At 41.0% G+C, this 21,763-nt stretch overlaps 1 protein-coding gene and 1 non-coding gene across 7 annotated transcripts in view; one reads left to right on the top strand and one right to left on the bottom strand.

The window, feature by feature from the left end:
* The window catches only part of CEP70 (centrosomal protein 70), a 93,355-nt gene that overhangs the window by 7,225 nt on the left and 64,367 nt on the right, over window positions 1–21,763 (bottom strand). For all 6 annotated transcript variants that reach the window (XM_060099625.1, XM_060099620.1, XM_060099623.1 and 3 more), the window contains one exon: window positions 17,810–17,915. In XM_060099625.1, coding sequence (XP_059955608.1) covers window positions 17,810–17,915 — 106 coding nt within the window. The remainder of the gene's footprint in view (window positions 1–17,809; window positions 17,916–21,763) is intronic.
* On the top strand, window positions 5,410–5,516 carry LOC132491517 (U6 spliceosomal RNA). The gene has a single exon (XR_009532726.1). It is a non-coding gene; the product is annotated as a U6 spliceosomal RNA (small nuclear RNA).

The raw sequence follows: 21,763 nt of genomic DNA, 5'->3' as shown, positions 1-21,763 counted from the left end.
TTTCTTCTCCCTCTGTCTCACACCAAAGATTAAGGAGGGCAGCAGAACTCCTAAAAGAAATCAGGGAGCTGATATTAGCTGAGTGCCAGAAGGTCATAGCACAATTCCCTTCCAGGAGGGTGGTGGTGAACCAAGGGGGATTACATACATGTCTAGCAGTATGTATCCATACCTCGTAGTAGACTGTTAGCAAAAATTACTGCAATTATTACTCTTCCCTACATCCTCTCCCCTTGGCAGTAAGACACTGCAGGTTCTCCCATCAAGAGGCAGAGTATTTTCTACTCCTTGAATCTGGGGGAATCTTGGGCCTTGCTTTGGCATACAGAAAAGGAAGTTATGGTGTGCCAGCTTGAAGCCCAAGACTCAAGGGGCCTTGATTATTTCTGCTCTCTCCCGTTGAGCTCTCCTGCCACATGGACCAGCCCAGGCTAGATGGTGAACGATGAAAGACACATAACCCAGTCAACCCAATCACTCTAATACAACTCCAGAGCCACTGAGCTGACTTGTACCAGATTGCAGATGCATGAGGGAGCCCAGCTGCAATCAACAGAACTGCCCAGCTGTCCAAGCACCGTAATATTAAAGGAGTGTTATTTTAAGTCACTAAGTTTTAGAAAGGTTTGTTACACAGCAAAAATAAACTGATACACATATAAAGACAAAGATAGAATAGAGCGAGGAGAGGAGGCAGCAACAAGAGAAGCCTGGGCTTCCCTGGAGGTGCAGTGGTTGAGAGTCTGCCTGCCGATGCAGGGGACACGGGTTCGTGCCCCGGTCCGGGAAGATCCCACGTGCCACGGAGCGGCTGGGCCCGTGAGCCATGGCCGCTGAGCCTGCGCGTCCAGAGCCTGTGCCCCGCAACGGGAGAGGCCACAACAGTGAGAAGCCCGCGTACCACAAAAAAAAAAAAACAAGAGAAGCCTGCCCTTTTACATGGTGGTAGGGTAAGAATATACCCTGTGACCAAGTGGACACTTTGGAAGACAGTCAAGCTTTGCTTTCATGGAAGAAAAAAAAAAAAAAAAAACTACCTATAGCTGGAGGACCCTAAGGGAGTGTCACTCGAACAAGAGGAGGAGAGGGATTCATAAGAGGTCAGCTGGAAAATGCATTGCCCACAGAATGAATGGTACATTGCCAAGGTCCCTAGTTGGTAAGAGGAAATAACTGCACACACACACACACACACACACACACACATTCCGTGACAGAGAAAAACAGGCAGTATTTGGTCATTAGCCACACAAAGGGCACCAGTGCTAGATTATACCAGCACCAGTCGAGAAAGATTCTACCCTTTTGCTGTGTGTTCTCACTCCACATTCACCCTCACTGACAACCTGGAAGAAGCCAGATATAGCAGAGTACTAGGAGCGAAGGGGAGCAGTGAGAATAGAGACACGGATCACACCCGCCTGCCACACGGCTTACTTGGAGAAGTGCAGGTCAGACATGAGATAAAGCAAGCATAAGGCAGAAGCCTTGAACTGGATGAGAGACCGAAGTTTTGACTGAGATTTGGATGAGTTTTTCTCCCAATTTTTCAACAAGGAAATTTTGAAGCATACAGAAAATAAAAAGAATATAAACAATAAATACTCTATTATATAGTCAGTGTTCACCAGAAACAGAACCAATAGGATGTGTATGTGTGTGTGCAAATGTCTGTGTACTTATTTATTATAAGGAATTGGCTCACACAATTATAGGGGCTGACAAGTCCTGAGGTCTGCAGTCAGCAATGCTGGACACCCAGAAGAGCCAATGGTATAGTTCTAGTCTGAATTCCCACAAGCTTGAGACCAAGGAAGCGCCAATGTTTCGGTTCAACATTTGAAAGCAGGAAAAAAAATGGATGTCCCAGCTCAAAAGCAGTCAGGCAGGCAGAAAGTTCCTTCTTCCTCAGCCCTTTTGGTCTACCCAGGCCTTCAAGTGACTTGATGAGACCCAGCCACCACGAGGAGGGCACTCTGCTTTACCCAGTCCACCATTTCAAATGTTACTCTCCTCCAGAAACACCCTCACAGACACACCCAGAACAAGGCTTGACCAAATTATCTGGGCACCCTCTGGCCTAGTCAAGCTGACACATAAAATTAACCATCACGAGTCCACCCTTTGTCAACTTGGCACCCATACACTTTGCCTTAAAGCATACTTAATCTCCAAATAAAGACAATAACAAGATCATGGATCACCTAACATGACACAACTGTGCTGTGTACAACCAAAAATGTACTAACCCCTTTGCCAGAAGAGGAGGTAAAGTCCTAAAGTGAGGATTACTCTTCTCCTTGATACCCTGTAACTTAAAAACTATGATATAAAAATAACAATACTCAAATATGATGACATAAAGTCATTATATGATAAGAGGATAAGAGCAGGAAAAGAACAAAGATATTTGCCATATATATATATGTATGTATTTACAAATATACACATACACACATACACCCATGTGAACATATTCATAACCAAATAAGGAGGAAATACACATGACACTTATAATCCTCATTTCTGTAAGTCATCATATGGTCACAGCTGGTATTTATCACTACTTTCTTCCAGTACCTTTTTTTTTTTTTATTATGTTTGCCTCCAGCAAGCACCGCAGCTGGTCCTGGTTCTTTACGTGCTGGGGTAAATCCAAATCTTCATTCCTGAAGGGTCTGGGCCATTAGTATTTCTGCCTAGACCAGGCTGTTGGAGTTTTCCACTGACCTTTATCACAAGGCATGGCAATACTAAGAGATGCCCTAAGGGATGGCCTGTATTCTAGACATTGTCTTCCTTTCCTTCCTCGTGGAGTGGTAGTACACTGCTTAAAGTTCCGCCCAGTGGGAGGATTTCCCTTCACTACTTTCCTTCAGGGATGTCCCTGACAGAAGCTGTAGTGCTGCAGTCGTCTACTTTATTGTGGTCCCTACAGATTATGCAGAGCCACCTGTAAAGCAGGCCTAAGTCTCCCCTTCTTATGCCAATTGATCATAGGGAACTCTCCATGAGGCCACAGGTGCAGGCTGGGGGAGAGAAGGTAGGGCAGCAAGAGCGGGAAACCACAGGCATTTGGCCACTGCTTCATGTAATTTATTGTGCCTTCAGGGCCTGCTCAGGCCCAACTTCATATGTACCACCTTCATTTGATGACAGAGTGCTGCTGTGCTCACCCAATTTTATGGCTTGATGGGTAAGATGACCCCCAGCTCATGACGGGTAATTCAGGTCACATGGTAACTTTGTGGCCCACCGTTAAGCCTTTTACTCAGGCCCCGTAGCAGGCCAAGAGTAATTACTTAAAAGGAAAGTAGTTATTTGCAGAGGATGACAGGATTTTTCTCCAAAATCCTAAGGGCCTGACTTATGATTCACCTACAGGGGCCGCCAAAGGCTCCAAGCAGCATCCCTACCTGCCATGACAGTCTAAGCCCCATCGGATCTGCTGGATCCTGCGGCCCGAATGGCAGAGCAGCTTGCACCGCAGCCTGGACTGATGCAGAGCCCTCTCTTGTGCTGGGCCCCACTCAAAACTAGTGCCTGGGCTTCCCTGGTGGCGCAGTGGTTGAGAGTCCGCCTGCCGATGCAGGGGACACGGGTTCGTGCCCCGGTCTGGGAGGATCCCACATGCCGCGGAGCGGCTGGGCCCGTGAGCCATGGCCGCTGAGCCTGCGCGTCCGGAGCCTGTGCTCCGCAACGGGAGAGGCCACAACAGTGAGAGGCCCGCATACCGCAAAAAAAAAAAAACAAAAAACTAGTGCCTTTTCAGATCACTCAGTAAATGGGTTGGAGTAACACATCACATGAGGAACATGTTACCTCCAAAATCCAAAGAGGCCTACTAGGTGTTGTGCCAGGTTTTTGGTTGTAAGAGGTGCCAGAGCAATAACTTATCCTTTACCTTAAAGGGAGATCTTGACATGCTCACACCACTTGAGCCCTAGAAGTTTCACTGAAGTAGAAGGCCCCTAAATTTTTGTTAGATTTATTTCCCATCCTTTAACATGCAAATGTCTTACCAATAAGTTGCTACTTCTTGCTCAGTAGGTCCAATCAGCATAAGGTCATCAATGTAATTGGGCAGTGTGATATCTTATAGAAGGGAAAGGTGATCAAGATCCTTGTCAACTAAATTATGATATAGGGCTGGAGAGCTGATATACCCCTAAGGCATGACAGTGAAGGTATATGATTGGCTTTGCCAGTTTAAGCAAACCACTAGTGGTGGTCCTTATTGACAGGTATGGAGAAAAAAGATTTTCTCATCTCATTCAGAAACATTCTCAGAAAAACCCAGAATAATGTTTGACCAAATATCTGGGCACCCTGTAGCCCAGTCAAGTTGATACATAAAATGAACCATCACAAACACCCATATAATCACTACCTAGATTCAATAATGGTTAACATTTTGCCATATTTGCTCACTCTATCTATATTTTGAGCTGAACCATTTGAAGAAACTGCAGACATGGTAACACTTCACTCTCATACATACTTAAGCATCTCTTAAAAGTAGGCATATTCTTCTACAAAGTCATAATGCCATTATTATAAATAAGAAAATTAACAATAATTTCCCCCACACACACCTACAGTCAGTATTTGACAAAGAAGGCAATATATACAGTGGAGGGAAAAAAGTCTCTTCAGCAAGTGGTGCTGGGAAAGCTGGAGAGCTGCATGTAAATCAATGAAGTTAGAACACCCCATCACACCAGAAACAAAAAATAAACTCAAAGTGGCTTAAAGACTTAAATATAGGGCTTCCCGGGTGGCCCAGTGGTTGAGAGTCCGCCTGCCGATGCAGGGGACACGGGTTCGTGCCCTGGTCCGGGAAGATCCCACATGCCGCAGAGTGGCTGGGCCCGTGAGCCATGGCCGCTGAGCCTGCGCGTCCGGAGCCTGTGCTCCGCTACGGAAGAGGCCACGACAGTGAGAGGCCCGCGTACCGCAAAAAGAAAAAAAAAAGACTTAAATATAAAACAGGACACCATAAGACTCCTAGAAGAGAACATAGGCAAAACATTCTCTGACATAAATTGTAGCAATGTTTTCTTAGGTCAGTCTCCCAAGGCAATAGAAATAAAAGCAAAAATAAACAAATGGGACCTAATCAACTTATAAGATTTTGCACAGCAAAAGAAACAATAAACAAAATGAACAGACAACCTATGTACTGAGGGAAAATATTTTCAAATGATGTGACCGACAAGGGCTTAATTTCCAAAATATACAAACAGCTCATACAACTGAATAACAAAAAAGCAAACAACCCAATCAAAAAATGGGCAGAAGACCTAAATAGACATTTCTCCAAAGAAGACATACAGATGGCCAATAGGCACATGAAAAGATGCCCAATACTGCTAATTGTTAGAGAAATGCACATCAAAACTACAATGAGTGCTCCCTTCGGCAGCACATATACTAAAACTGGAACGGCACAGAGAAGATTAGCATGGACCCTGTGCAAGGATGACAAGCAAATTCGTGAAGCGTTCCATATTTGTTTGTTATACAGCAGAAACTAATACACCATTGTAAAGCAATTATACTCCAATAAACATGTTAAAAAAAAAACTACAATGAGGTACCACCTCATGCCAGTCAGAATGGCCATCATTAAAATCTACAAATAACAAATGTTGGAGAGCGTATGGAGGAAAGGAAACCTTCCTACACTGTTGGTGGGAATGTAAGGTGGTGCAGCCACTATGGAGAACAGTATGGAGGTTCCACAGAAAACTAAAAATAGAGTTGCCATATGATCCAGCAATCCCACTCTTGGGCATATATCCAGAGAAAACTGTAATTCAAAAAGACACATGCACCCCAATGTTCACAGCAGCACTATTTACAAGAGCCAAGACATGGAAACAACCTAAATGTCCATCGACAGGTGAATGGATAAAGAAGACATGGTACATATATATACACAATGGAATACGACTCAGCCATAAAAAAGAATGAAATAATACCATTTGCAGCAACGTGGATGGACCTAGAGATTATCACACTAAGTGAAGTAAGTCAGACAGAAAAGACAAATATCATATGATACCACTTATATGTGGAAGCTAAAATATGATATAAATGTGTTACAAAACAGAAACAGACTCACAAACATACAAAACAAACTTATGGTTATCAAAGGGGAAAGTTGGGGGAGGGATAAACAAGGAGTTTCAGATTAGCAGATACAAACTACTAAATATAAAATAGATAAACAACAAGGCTGTACCATATAGTACAGGGTACGGTACTATATTCAATATCTTGTAATAACCTATAATGAAAGAGAATATATATGGATATATACATAACTGAATAACTTTGCGGTACACCAGAAATTTAATGCATTATAATCAACTATACTTCAAGAAAAAAATAATAAAAATAAAATAAAAAACCAATAATTTCCTAACATCATCAATGCTTGGACTGAAGTTTAAATATACTGATATGTATAATATGTGACTATAACCCCCTTGCCAAAAGCTATGAGTTCTACTTTATATATTATTCAAGGACAGGAAAGGGAGACTCAAAACAACCACTTTAAAGAGAGAAGAGTTGGGGCTTCCCTGGTGGCGCAGTGGTTGAGAATCTGCCTGCCGATGCAGGGGACACAGGGTTCGACCCCTGGTCCAGGAAGATCCCACATGCCGCAGAGCAACTAAGCCCGTACGCCACCAACTACTGAGCCGGCGCCCTAGAGCCCATGAGCCACAACTACTGAGCCCACGTGTCATAACTACTGAAGCCTGCATGCTTAGAGCCTGTGCTCTGCAACAAAGAGAAGGCACCACAATGAGAAGCCTGCACACCACAATGAAGAGTAGCCCCCACTCGCCACAACTAGAGAAAGCCCGCGTGTAACAACGAAGACCCAACGTGGCCAAAAATAAATTAATAAATTAAAAAAATACTTCTAAAAAAAAAGAGAGAAGAATAAAGCCATTTCCTTTGTTTCCACCATTAAGCCCAGGCTATTTGATAAATAAAAATAATAAAAATAAATAAAAAACCAATAATTCCCTAATATCAGGGAATTATAAACTATAAAGACAACATACCATTTTCATACTGAATTTTTGTCCCTACTCATACTTCAAGCTACAACTCACAGGTCTCCTGGTAATATGACTTGAGATGTTTATTTTGGAGCTTTTTTATTTTTTATTTATTTTCTTAGTTCAACAGAGTGTATTCAACATTTCACCTCTATTTAAACACATTCCAGGGCTTCCCTGGTGGCTCAGTGGTTAAGAAGCCACCTCCCAATACAAAAAACACAAATTCGAGCCCTGGTCTGGGAAGATCCCACGTGCCACAGAGCAACTAAGCCCGCACGCCACAACTACTGAGCCTGTGCTCCACATTTACTGAAGCCCATGCGCCTAGAGCCCATGCTCTGCAACAAGAGAAGCCACCGCAATGAGAAGCCTGTGCACCACAACGAAGAGTAGCCCCCGCTTGCCACAACTACAGAAAGCCTGCGCACAGCAACAAAGACCCAACACAGCAAAAAAAAAAAAAAAAAAAAAAAGACCCTAAACACATTCCTTTAATGGAAAAATTAATTAATTCCCCTCCACGGAATTATTATTGACAACAGAGTGTATTCTTCTTCTTTTTTTGGGGGGGGGGGTTGAAGTATTAAAGGATAGCTTTATTACTTTGCCAGGCAAAGGGGTCATACTGGACTTCTGCCTCGAAAACCTATGTGTCCTAATCCAGGAGGATTTTTTCTTTTTAATCTTTTTTTTTTTTAAACATCGTTATTGGAGTATAATTGTTTTACAATGTTGTGTTAGTTTCTGCTGTATAACACAGTGAATCAGCTGTACATACAAATATATCCCCATATCTCCTCCCTCTTGCGTCTCCCACCCACCCTCCCTATCCTACCCCTCTAGGTGGTCACAAAGCACCAAGCTGATCTCCCTGCGCTATGCAGCTGCTTCCCACTAGCTATCTATTTTACATTTCGTAGTGTATATATGTCAATGCTACTCTCTCAGTCCCAGCTTACCCTTCCCCCTCCCCGTGTCCTCAAGTCCATTCTCTACATCTCCATCTTTATTCCTGTCCTGCCCCTAGGTTCATGACAACCATTCTTTTTTAGATTTCATATATATATATGTTAGCATACAGTATTTATTTTTCTCTTTCTGACTTACTTCACTCTGTATGACAGACAGACTCTAGGTCCATCCACCTCACTACAAATAACTCAATTTCGTTTCCTTTTATGGCTGAAAATATTCCATTGTATATATGTGCCACATCTTCCTTATCCATTCATCTGTCGATGGACACTTAGGTTGCTTACATGTCCTGGCAACTGTAAACAGTGCTTCAATAAACATTGTGATACATGTCTTTTTTTTTTTTTTTTTTTTTTTTTGCGGTACATAGGCCTCTCACTGTTGTGGCCTCTCCCGTTGTGGAGCACAGGCTCCGGACACGTAGGCTCAGTGGCCATGGCTCACGGGCTCAGCTGCTCCGCGGCATGTGGGATCTTCCCAGACCGGGGCACGAACCCGTGTCCCCTGCATCAGCAAGCGGACTCTCAACCACTGCGCCCAGGGAAGCCCACATGTCTCTTTTTGAATTATGCTTTTCTCAGGGAATATGCCCAGTAGTGGAATTGCTGGGTCATATGGTAGTTCTATTTTTAGTTTTTTGAGGAACCTCCATACTGTTCTCCATAGTGGCTGTATCAATTTACCTTCCCACCAACAGTGCAAGAGGGTTCCCTTTTCTCCACACCCTCTCCAGCATTTATTGTTTGTATGCTTTTTGATGATGGCCATTCTGACTGGTGTGAGGTGATAGGTCATTGTGGTTTTGATTTGCATTTCTCTAATGATTAGTGATGTTGAGCATCCTTTCATTTGTTTGTTGGCAATCTGTATATCTTCTTTGGAGAAATGTCTATTGAGGTCTTCTGCCCATATTTGGATTGGGCTGTTTTTTTGATATTGAGCTGCATGAGCTGCTTGTATATTTTGGAGATTAATCCTTTGTCAGTTGCTTCATCTGCAAATATTTTCTCCCATTCTGAGGGTTGTCTTTTCGTCTTGTTTATGGTTTCCTTTGCTGAGCAAAAGCTTTGAAGTTTCATTAGGTCCCATTTGTTTATTTTTCTTTTTATTTCCATTTCTCTAGGAGGTGGGTCAAAAAGGATCTTGCTGTGATTTATGTCATAGAGTGTTCTGCCTATGTTTTCCTCTAAGAGTTTGATAGTGTCTGGCCTTACATTTAGGTCTTTAATCCACTGTGAGTTTATTTTTGTGTATGGTGTTAGGAAGTGTTCTAATTTCATTCTTTTACATGTAGCTGTCCAGTTTTCTCAGCACCACTTATTGAAGAGGCTGTTTTTTCTCCATTGTATATTCTTGCCTCCTTTATCAAACATAACGTGACCATGTGTTCATAGGTTTATCTCTGGACTTTCTACCCTGGTTCCATTGATATATATTTCTGTTTTTGTGCCAGTGCCATACTGTCTTGATTACTGTCACTTTGTAGTATAGTCTAAAGTCAGGGAGCTTGATTCCTCCAGCTCTGTTTTTCTTTCTCAAGATTGCTTTGGGGGACTTCCCTGGTGACACAGTGGTTAAGAATCGGCCTGCCAATGCAGGGGACATGGGTTCGAGCCCTGATGTGGGAAAATCCCACATGCCGCAGAGCAATTAAGCCTGTGCTCCAAAACTACTGAGCCTGCGCTCTAGCGCCCACGAACCACAACTACTGAGCCCATGTGCCACAACAACTGAAGCCACGTTGCACAACTTCTGAAGCCCGTGCACCTAGAGCCCATGCTCTGCAACAAGAGAAGCCACTGCAATGGGAAGCCCACGCACCACAACAAAGAGTAGCCCTCACTCACCACAACTAGAGAAAGCCCGCACCCAGCAATGAAGACTCAATGCTGCCATAAATAAATAAATAAATAAATTTATAAAAAAGAAGAAAAAGATTGCTTTGGTTACTTGGGGTCTTTTGTGTTTCCACACAAACTAAAATTTTTTCTTCTAGTTCTGTGAAAAATGCCATTGGTAGTTTGATAGGGATTGCACTGAATCTGCAGATTGCTTTGGGTAGTATAGTCATTTTCACAATGGTGATTCTTCCAACCCAAGAACACGGTATATCTCTCCATCTGTTTTATCATCTTTAATTTCTTTCATCAGTGTCTTATAGTTTTCTGCATACAGATCTTTTGTCTCCTTAGTATCTTATCCTTTTTGTTGCAGTGGTAAATGGGAGTGTTTCCTCATTTTCTCCTTCAGATTTTTCGTCGTTAGTTTATAGGAATGCAACAGATTTCTGTGCATTAATTTTGTATCCTGCTACTTTACCAAATTCATTGATAGCTCTAGTAGTTTTCTGGTAGCATCTTTAGGATTCTCTATGTATAGTATGTTACCTGTAAACAGTGACAGTTTTACTTCTTTTCTGATTTCGATTCCTTTTATTTCTTTTTCTTCTCTGACTGCCGTAGCTTAAACTGCCAAAACTATGTTGAATCATAGTGGTGAGAGTGGGCAATCTTGTCTTGTTCCTGATCTTAGAGGAAATGGTTTCAGTTTCTCACCACTGAGAACGTTGGCTGTGGGTTTGTCATATATGGTCTTTATTATGTTGAGGTAGGTTTCCTCTATGCCCACTTTCTGGAGAGTTTTTTTTTTTTTTTTTTTTTTTTTTTTTTTTTTTTTTGCGGTATGCGGGCCTCTCACTGCTGTGGCCTCTCCCGTTGCAGAGCACAGGCTCCGGATGCGCAGGCTCAGCGGCCATGGCTCACGGGCCCAGCCGCTCCGCGGCATATGGGATCCTCCCAGACCGGGGCATGAACCCGTATCCCCTGCATCAGCAGGCGGACTCTCAACCACTGCGCCACCAGGGAGGCCCTGGAGAGTTTTTATAATAAATGGGTGTTGAATTTTGTCAAAAGCTTTTTCTGCATCTATTGAGATTATCATATGGTTTTTATTGAGATTATCATATGGTTTTTACCCTTCAATTTGTTAATATGGTATATCACATTGATTGATCTGCATATATTGAAGAATCCTTGCATTCCCGGGATAAACCCCACTTGATCATGGTGCATGATCCTTTCAATGTGTTCTTGGATTCTGTTTGCTAGTATTCTGTTGAGGATTTTTACATCTATGTTCATCAGTGATATTGGCCTGTAGTTTTCTTTTTTTTGTGACAACTTTGTCTGGTTTTGGTATCAGGGTGATTGTGGCCTCATAGAATGAGTTTCAGAGTGTTCCTCCCTCTGCTGTATTTAGGAAGAGTTTCAGAAGGATAGGTGTTAGCTCTTCTTTAAATGTCTGATAGAACTCGCCTGTGAAGCCATCTGGTCCTGGACTTCTGTTTGTGCGAAGATGTTTAATCACAGTCTCAATTTCAGTGCTTGTGATTGGTCTGTTTATATTTTCTATTTCTTCCTGGTTCAGTCTCGGAAGGTTGTACTTTTCTAAGAACTTGTCCATTTCTTCCAGGTTTTCCATTTTATTGGCACAGAGTTGCTTGTAGTAATTACTCATGATTCTTTTATTTCTGTAATGTCAGTTGTTACTTTTCCTTATTCATTTCAAATTCTGTTGATTTGAGTCTTCTCCCTTTTTTTCTTGATGAGTCTGACTAATGATTTATCAATTTTGTTTATCTTCTCAAAGAACCAGCTCTTAATTTTACTGATCTTTGCTATTGTTTCCTTCATTTCTTTTTCATTGATTTCTTTTTTTTTTTTTTTTGCAGTACGCGGGCCTCTCACTGTCGTGGCCTCTCCCGTTGCGGAGCACAGGCTCCGGACGCGCAGGCTCAGCGGCCATGGCCCACAGGCCCAGCCACTCTGCGGCATGTGGGATCCTCCCGGACCGGGGCACGAACCTGCGTCCCCTGCATCGGCAGGCAGACTCTCAACCACTGCGCCACGAGGGAAGCCCTTTTTCATTGATTTCTGATCTGATCTTTATGATTTCTTTCCTTCTGCTAATTTTGGGGGTTTTTTGTTCTTCTTTCTCTAATTGCTTTAGGTGTAAGGTTAGGTTGTTTGAGATTTTTCTTGTTTCTTGACGTAGGACTGTATTGCTGTAAACTTCCTTCTTAGAACTGCTTTTGCTGCATCCCACAGGTTTTGGGTCATAGTGTTTTCATTGTCATTTGTTTCTGTGTATTTTTTGATTTCCTCTTTGATTTCTTCAGTGATCTCTTGGTTATTTAGTAGTGTATTGTTTAGCCTCCATGTGATTAAACTATTCTTTACAGTATTTTTTCCGGTAATTGATATCTAGTCTCATAGCGTTGTGGTCAGAATAGATACTTGATACTATTTCAATATTCTTAAATTTACCAAGGCTTGATTTGTGACTCAAGATGTGATCTATCCTGGAGAATGTTCTATGAGTACTTGAAAAGAAAGTGTATTCTGTTGTTTTTGGATGGAATGTCCTATAAGTATCAATTAAGTCCATCTGGTCTATTGTGTCATTTAAAACTTATGTTTCTGTATTAACTTTCTGTCCGGATGATCTGTCCATTGGTGTAAGTGAGGTGTTAAAGTCCCCCACTATGAATGTGTTACTGTTGATGTCCCCTTTTATGGCTGTTAGCACTTGGCTTATGTATTGAGGTGCTGCTGTGTTTGGTGCATAAATATTTACAATTGTTATATCTTCTTCTTGGATTGATCCCTTGATCATTATGTAGTGTCTTTCTTTGTCTCTTGTAATAATGTTTATTTTAAAGTCTATTTTGTCTGATATGAGTATTGCTACTCCAGCTTTTTTTTGATTTCCATTTGCATGGAATATCTTTTTCCCTCCCCTCACTTTCAGTCTGTATGTGTCCCTAGGTCTGAAGTGGGTTTCTTGTAGACATGATATATACGGGTCTTGTTTTTGCATCCATTCAGCCAGTCTGTGTCTTTTGGTTGGAACATTTAATCCATTTACATTTAAGGTAATTATCAATATGTATGTTCCTATTACCATTTTCTTAATTGTTTTGGGTTTGTTTTTGTAGGTCTTTTCCTTTTCTTGTGTTTCCTGCCTAGAGAAGTTCCTTTAGCATTTATTGTAAAGCTGGTTTGGTGGTGCTGAATTCTCTTAACTTTTGCTTGTCTGTAAAGGTTTTAACTTCTCCTTTGAATCTGAATGAGATCCTTGCTGGGTAGAGTAATCTTGGTTGTAGGTTTTTCCCTTTCATCAGTTTAAATATGTTCTGCCACTCCCTTTTGGCTTGCAGAGTTCCTGCTGAAAGGTCAGCTGTTAACCTTATGGGGATTCCCTTGTATGTTATTTGTTTTTTTTCTCTTGCTGCTTTTAATATTTTTTCTTTGTATTTAATTTTTGATAGTTTGATTAATATGTGTCTTGGCGTGTTTCTCCTTGGATTTATCCTGTATGGGACTCTCTGCCCTTCCTGTACTTGATTGACTATTTCCTTTCCCACGTTAGGGAAGTTTTTGACTATAATCTCTTCAAATATTTTCTTTTTTGTTTTTTAAATATCTTTATTGGAGTATAATTGCTTTACAATGGTGTGTTAGTTTCTGCTGTATAACAAAGTGAATCAGCTATATGTATACATATATCCCCATATCCCTCCATCTTGCATCTCCCTGGAACCCTCCCTATCTAGGTGGTCACAAAGCACCGAGCTGATCTCCCCGTGCTATGCAGCTGCTTCCAACTAGCTAGCTATTTTACATTCTTCAAATATTTTCTCAGACCCTTTCTTTTTCTCTTCTTCTTCTGGGGCCCCTATAATTCAAATGTTGCTGTGTTTAATGTTGTCCCAGAGGTCTCTGAGACTGTCTTCAATTCTTTTCATTCTTTTTTTATTCTGCTCTGTGGCAGTTATTTCCACTATTTTATCTTCCAGGTCACTTATCCGTTCTTCTGCCTCAGTTATTCTGTTATTGATTCCTTCTAGAGAATTCTTAATTTCATTTATGGTGTTGTTCATCATTGTTCATTTGCTCTTTAGTTCTTCTAAGTCCTTGTTAAATGTTTCTTGTATTTTCTCCATTCTATTTCTGAGATTTTGGACCATCTTTACTATCATTACTCTGAATTCTTTTTCAGGTAGACTGCCTATTTCCTCTTTGTTTGGTCTGGTGGGTTTTTACCTTGCTCCTTCATCTGCTGCGTATTTCTCTGTCTTCTCATTTTAACTTACTGTGTTTGGGGTCTCCTTTTCGCAGGCTGCAGGTTCATAGCTCCCGTTATTTTTGGTGTCTGCCCCCAGTGGGTCAGGTTGGTTCAGTCACTTGTATAGGCTTCCTGGTGGAGGGGACTGGTGCCTGTGCTCTGGTGGGTGGGGCTGGATCTTGTCCTTCTGGTGGGCAGAGCCACATCTGGTGGAACACCTGTGTATCTTTTTTTCTTTTCCTTTGTGCTTGTCTAGTTTCACTTGAAGTGCACCCTGCTCTTCAGATGAGAGTTCCTAGTGTGAAACGGCTGCACCCATCACCTCAGCTTGGCAGCCCATCTACTGGAGCACTATGCTCCACACTGCAATTGATCTGGAAGGATTTGATCAGGGGTGTTATAACAGTGGTTCAAAGGTGGGGTCTCTAACAAGATTAGGGTGTGAGCCAGGCCTGCACTCCTTTAATCTCATCTCAGGTCTCCTAATCTTGATGATCTTCTCTGGCCCCTTCAATCCTGCCTCAGGTGGTTTGTTGGCTACTCCTCCCTTGATTAGCAACTGCCCTTTGGAATTCAGGGAAGGTCATGGATGCTGGAGTCTTGCCTTGGTTTGTAGAAGCCAAACCTCTAGATGGACAGATTAAGGGAGTGAGCATGTTGGGAAAATCCAGTCTCAGTCTTCTCACTTGCATACCCACATAAGAAAGATGAAGAATAAATAAAAGGAAGATCATTTAAAATCCAATTTAGTGTGAATTTTGTTTTAATCTTGTGTCTTGAAGAGATGCAAATTCAAAGGGAAAAAAAGATGGAATTCACAGGTAATTCAGGGTATGGAGAGCAGCTCACAATAAGGAATCCAGAGTGATTATTCCATTTGCATGTGAGGTTAGTGGGTGGACTTTTTTTTTTTTTTTTTAGTGATTCTTCTGGCAATTACTGTATTTGATTTCTGGAGCTTCAGTGGAGGGGGCTCTGTGAAGAGAAGCTGGGGGCCAGCTCTGTCCCTCCACAGAGCATGGTCATTCCCATAAAGTGCCCTTCTGGCTTGGAGCACCTGGGCGATAGCAGGGCCTCCAGAGAGGGGTGGCCAGTGGCCGAGAATGGAGAGTTTTCCTTTCCTGCAAAGCAGGATTAATAATCCATCTTGGAGGCTTTTGAAGTGCACAACTCTTCATTGCAAAGGAAAATGCATCTGGACACCAGCACTTCTGGATAGTGGTGCCCAAAAATCACCCAGTCGAGCACTTTCGATAGAGCAAAGCCCCAAGATTTCCTAGAGGTATATATTCTTCTTTATAACTTAGCCACGCTCTGATGATTGGCAGCAAAAGATGTATTAACAATGAATAAATGGTAAAATAAAAAATTCCCAGAGAGACTAGAATTTATGAAAGAAAAGTCACAATACAGGTCTCATCTTACTCAGAAAGAGTTTGCAGGTACTGACAAACTCTTGGTATGGGTAAAAAAAAAATGTTTTTAAGGGTAATCATTACAAGAATAGAAAAGAATTAAGATGATGATTGTCCTAACTACTTGAAGAGAAAAAAAAAGCAAAGGAATCTCCACCTAGCAAATGTCAGGAAAGAAAAGAATGGAACAAGAAACCATGTAAATAGAAAACAGAAATTAAGATATCAGGAATAAAAGCAGATATATAAGTTGGTCTCAGTGTCCATGAATGGTTTAATTACCCTGTTAAAAGAACAAAGCCTCTCAAAGTAAATCTAAGAAACAAAATGAAATTTAGTTATATAGTGGATACAACAGAGTTATCTAAAACAAAACAGTTTTCACAAAGGTGCCTGAACATAAAGTCAACACAGAGATGTACGAAGAACCAGCAACAATCAATTAGAAAATGTAATGGGAAAAGTATCCCATTCATAATAGCAATAAAAGTTATAAGATAACTAGATAACCTAGGAAATAAACAGAACAAAAAATATGCAAAAGCTAAATTTAAAAATATATAAAACTTTACTGAAAGCTAGAAAGGAAGACCCAAAGAAAATTAGAGACTTATTTCTGAGTGAGATGATTCAAAACTGTAAATGTGGTGACTTCCCTGGTGGTCCAGTGGCTAAGACTCCATGCTTCCAATGCAGGGGGCCCAGGTTCAATCCCTGTTCAGGGAACTAGATCCCACATGCCGCAACTAAGAGTTCTCATGCCGCAATAAAGATCTCACATGCCGCAACTAAAGATCCCGCATGCCGCAACTAAAGATCCCACATGCCGCACTAAGACCTGGTGCAGCCAAATAAATAAATACATAAAATTTTTTTAAAACTGTAAATGTGTTATTTTTCCAAATATTAATCTAAAACATTAACTCAATTTCAGCTCATCTCAATGGGATCTATTTTTGAATTTGACAAATTATTCATACAGGAAAATAAATGTGCTAAAAATATATCCAAGGAAAAAATTTAAAAGAATAATAACAAGACACTTACCTTAAAAGGTATCAGAACCTACTAAAGGGGCTTCCCTGGTGGTGCAGTGGTTGGGAGTGCGCCTGCCGATGCAGGGGACACAGGTTCGTGCCCCGGTCCGGGAGGATGCCGCATGCCGCAGAGCGGCTGGGCCCGTGGGCCGTGGCTGCTGGGCCTGTGCATCCGGAGCCTGTGCTCCACGGCGGGAAAGGCCGCAGCAGTGAGAGGCCCGTGTACCGCAAAAAAAAAAAAAAAAAAAACCTACTATAAAGCTACAGAAATTAGTACAGAAATGGAAGAGACTAGTGAGTCTAGAAACAAACCTATGCATCTAAGGGCATATGGTATATGATATACGTTTCAATTCAGTAATGTAGAGAAAGAATGGTCAACTAGAAGCTGAAAACTCAAATGCCTATAGAAGCCCGGTAAGAGCATAAATGAGTGAAGCAAGGACGGGGTGGGACTGTGGCTAACTGAAGAGCACATGCCCGTATGTGACAGGGGAAAGGCCTAATTCTGTGCTGATAACAACTATGCAAGAATTTGCTGCCAGATTCTTTGGTTTTTTAAGAGAAATTAGAAATAAGGACATAAATAAAAATCCCTTAATTAAAAAAATTAGTAATTAATTCAAAGTTTAAAAAAACCTGTATGGGCCCAATAAAATATGAGTGCAGGCCCAGTTCAGTCAGTAAACTACCAGGCTTACTTGCTCATTTATTCAATAATAAATGGTCTATAAATCAAGTAAAGCTAGATCTTTACATCATACCACATAGAAAATTAAATTTCAGATGGACTAAATATCTAAATTTATAAAAAGCATACAAGGACCTTAAGAAATAGATTTACTTACATAATAATAATATCAACAGCAAAACCAAAAACAATAAAAAGGGAAATGGCTTAAGCAGGTAGAGAAAAGTATTATAAAATCTGTTAAAATCTTATCAGCTTTTCACTACCCTACTTTGAACTAGGCCAAAGTCTCTTTTCAAGGGAAAGACAAATTCTCAGTCAAGTTACCAACTTTTAACCAAGTAGCATGTCATGGCAAGACAAGACAGGCTAAGCAACACAAATAAAGGATACAAGTATTCCTTACCAATTGATCATTTTTTATACTGTGATTATAACCAAGGTTCACTGTAAACACCAGTCTTTCTGTCAACTGTTCAATACCTGAAAGTATCTCTGGTCAATTAGGGTCTGCTGCTGGTTATCTTTGCTGGGCTCATCTTTTCCCTCTTTGTCCTCAGCCTTTTTTTGACTGATAAGATCCTGTAATCTAAAGGGGAAAAAACCCAAGATAATATAAAATGCTTTACTAGACACTGGATTAAGATGATAAAATAAGCCAATGATCCAGCTACCCTCCCAAAAGCTTTGTCACTTTCCATATATATGCGTGTTTATGTGCATGCACATACACGCATATATGCATACATAAATTTTTAAAAAAATTTTAAGCCACATTGTCACTGGAAAACAAGAAGACCCTCTTAACAGACACAATATAGAAGGAATCCCTGAAAACTAAAGGGATCAGACGGATGAAGAAAGTTCTAACCATTCCCCAGCACTTACAAAAAATAGAATAGGAAGGAACTACAGTAAAGGGTGAAAGCAACTTCCAAGGTACTCCACGCTCGATGCTGTAGGTAAGGGAATCAACAAACAATGGGTAGGGAAAGCAGTTTGGGCACTGCAGCAGCAAGAGCTAGGCAGTTTGGTCCTTCCTTCTTCATACTCCTCTTGTGCCAAAGAGAAGACAACAGTGATACCTGCCAGTCAAGAGGGCATGAAAACCCAAGAGACCATTGTCCCAGGTGGCTGGCTACCAGAACTCTGGGGGAAAGTCTCTTTGTCCAGAAACCTAAAAACATGAGTATATCCACCTAGTAGCCCTTCTCCAAATATCTCTGAAGTCAAGGCTGTAGTAAACATTTCTCCTCCACCCACCATGCCTTAGAAAAAAGTCTCTTATTAAACCCACTTCAAATTAACCAGTATGCCTATCAGTTTCCTGTGGAATGCTGACCCATTAAACTGATTCCATGACTCTTTAATAAGCTTTACTTGCTGTTTGTAAAATAGAATAGCAACATTCTATCGTGTCATTTGCCTACTAAAAAACAGTGGCTTCGGGCTTCCCTGGTGGCGCAGTGGTTGAGAGTCCGCCTGCCGATGCAGGGGAAATGGGTTTGTGCCCCGGTCTGGGAAGATCCCACATACCACGGAGCGGTGGGCCCGTGAGCCATGGCCGCTGAGCCTGCGTGTCCGGAGCCTGTGCTCTGCAACGGGAGAGGCCACAACAGTGAGAGGCCCGTGTACCGCAAAAAAAAAAAAAAAAACGTGGTTTCTCACTACTTTTAGAACTAAATCCAATCTCCTTGGGTTAGGTTTGAACTTCTCCATGCTGGTAGTCCTAACCCAGTATTCCTCCGGACTCCTTTCTTACCTCATCTCTTATTACCACCTTACAATTATCTCCTTCACTCACATGTATTCCCCTTGATCTTCACTCAACTGCTTTTCTCTGCTCTCTGGTGAGCATATGCCAGAAACAAAATAAACAGAATTAGCTCTAGATAAAAAGTCAACCTCCTTCCTCTAATAGACACAGAGACCTCACAATCTATTTTCCACTTGACTTCCCATCTATTTACCATATTCACATATTTGACAGTTTTGCCTAAAGGCAGTGCCAGGAGCATACTGTCTAGAATACAAAAGTGACACAGAAAAGCCAACAGCTCTACAGTGGGACTACAAGTAAACTGACATATCTGAATTTAAATGTTAGTTAACCTTTCATTCAGGTGGAAAAGTTTAATTTATCAATGAACTGTTTGCAAGTATGATTAATAAATATTATACTATGTATATACAATATTTTAATGGCCAGTATAGTAACCTGAATATATATATCATTGCATGTACTAGCTTACAGTCACTCTGGGAAATGAAATGTGATTCAATTAATTAGGTGAATAAAGAGATACCCTCAATGTAATAATGATAATAACTAACATATATTGGGAGCCTGGTGATGACGATAATTAGTATTTATTGAGAAACTCTCTATGCAGGAACTCTTCTAAGCACTCACATGTATTAATTTATTTAATACCATTGTTTTTCTAAATTTACAGAAGGTAAGGATTAGTAAAAGCTAGGGATTCATGGGGAATTGAACTTTGGTTCACCTAGTCTAACAGTAAATATTTGCCACAGCATAATACTCCTGAAAACTTTTGTATTCTGCAAAATCACACATGTGAAAATAACAGGGTTCAGGAGAAAAGTAAGTGTTAGCAACCAGACTATTTAAAACTGATGCAGCTTTATAACTAGACAACTAACAAAAACAATAATTGGTGCCTCAGGAGATAAGTTAGACAGCTCAAGTATGTCTGGAGGTTGCCTCAGGCGATATTACAAATGCATAGCCAACAGAGCAGAAATGTTGGATTGAGGATGCCAAAACTATGAAGATGGAAGTGGAGCTCCTGGCCAAAGAAGCCGAGGTTAAAATAGGTGAGGAAAGAAGTGCAACCTGCCTCCAGCCTATAGTCTGTCTAATGCTGAGGGTCAGGGAGGGAGCCCTGGGTGCAGTTTCTCATTTTAAATTTTCTTAAGATAGATCTGAAAGGGCAGATGCCTATGTATTAGCAAAGCTTTCCCCTTCCTGAAGTCTACTATACTGCTATTCTAACTCCTTGTACCTATGAAAAAAGTGCATGTAAACAATGCAACTTCTATGTTATACTATTAATCATTCCCTTATTTTCCAATTGCATTATGACTTAATTGGTGTTTTAGAAACCCATGTTTGAACAGAATATGCTGTAATCAGAAATATTCCAGGGTTGTTTTATAGTCTCCAGAGTAGTGAGCAGAGCCTGAAGGCCATAAAAATCTCCTAAAATGGCTAATTCTTTACATACTTAGCAGACACCCATTCCACATAGCTAGCAGCAACAGCTATGTTTCTTTGTGGAGTCCGGGAAATCCAGAAAACTGTACTCCCAACTTAAAACACTGTGTTGATAAGTTTCTATGTGCAGACACTTTATAGCTTTTACCAGTGTCTGTTGAAGCCTTTCCATAATCTCATGGCAACTCCTGTTCTGGAGTTCTCTTTGGGGGATGGATGGGGGAGCCTTAACTAACACACTTTTTCCACTCTGACTCAGTATTTTTCCACTTCCTGCCCTTCCCCTAGGCCCATGAAACAACAGGAGTTATCTGTGCAGCATGTCACTGATTGACCCTTACCTGGTGCCATTCTATGGGGAAAAATGGAACACCAAGGAGCCAGTCCTCTTTTGGCCTCTTTCTTATATTACTGCAGTAAGTCAATAAAGCCTTGATTGTTAATTTCATTTTGGCTCATTGTCCTAACTGACCACCTCAACTCCTGTCAGCTCAGCACTAGGGTGATGAAATTCTGATTTTATTTCCTTCTAGCAAAATATAAATACCGCTGAAAAATTAAATGGAATTAGTGTAGTACCTTTGGTTATCTTGCACTGGCAGACCTATTTGATCACTTCCCAGCAACAGAATTTTATAACCAACTTGTTTGTAATATTAACTCAAACAAGAAGCTTTCCCATGTTAAATTAATTTGATATTGAAGACTCGTTAGTTGAAAGGTAACTGCAGACTAAAGAAAAAAATTAATTTTCTCTAGTTATAAAAGGCAAAGAGGGACGTCCCTGGTGGCACCATGGTTAAGAATCCGCCCGCCAATACAGGGGACACAGGTTCAAGCCCTGGTCCGGAAAGATCCCACATGCTGCGGAGCAACTAAGCCTGTACGCCACAACTACTGAACTTACACTCTAGAGCCCGCGTGCTGCAACTCCTGAAGCCCATGCACCTAGCCTAGAGCCTGTGCTCCTCAACTAAATAAATAAATAAATAAATAAATAAATAAATAAATAAATATCTAAAAAGAAGGGTTGGGGGGAGAGACTTTCCTCTCCTTTTCTTGTAGCATTTCCTTTGGAAAACCTGTAGTTATAAACCCTAAGAAGTATGTAGATCTTGTTAAAATTTACGTAAGCCTCCTGCCAATTTTATATCATAGCAATGTCTTTCTTGGGAACCTTAGAATGATCTCTTCAA

This window comes from Mesoplodon densirostris, chromosome 5, assembly GCF_025265405.1.
Source record: "Mesoplodon densirostris isolate mMesDen1 chromosome 5, mMesDen1 primary haplotype, whole genome shotgun sequence".
Taxonomy (NCBI): domain Eukaryota; kingdom Metazoa; phylum Chordata; class Mammalia; order Artiodactyla; family Ziphiidae; genus Mesoplodon; species Mesoplodon densirostris.
This window is presented reverse-complemented; position numbering and strand designations above follow the sequence as displayed.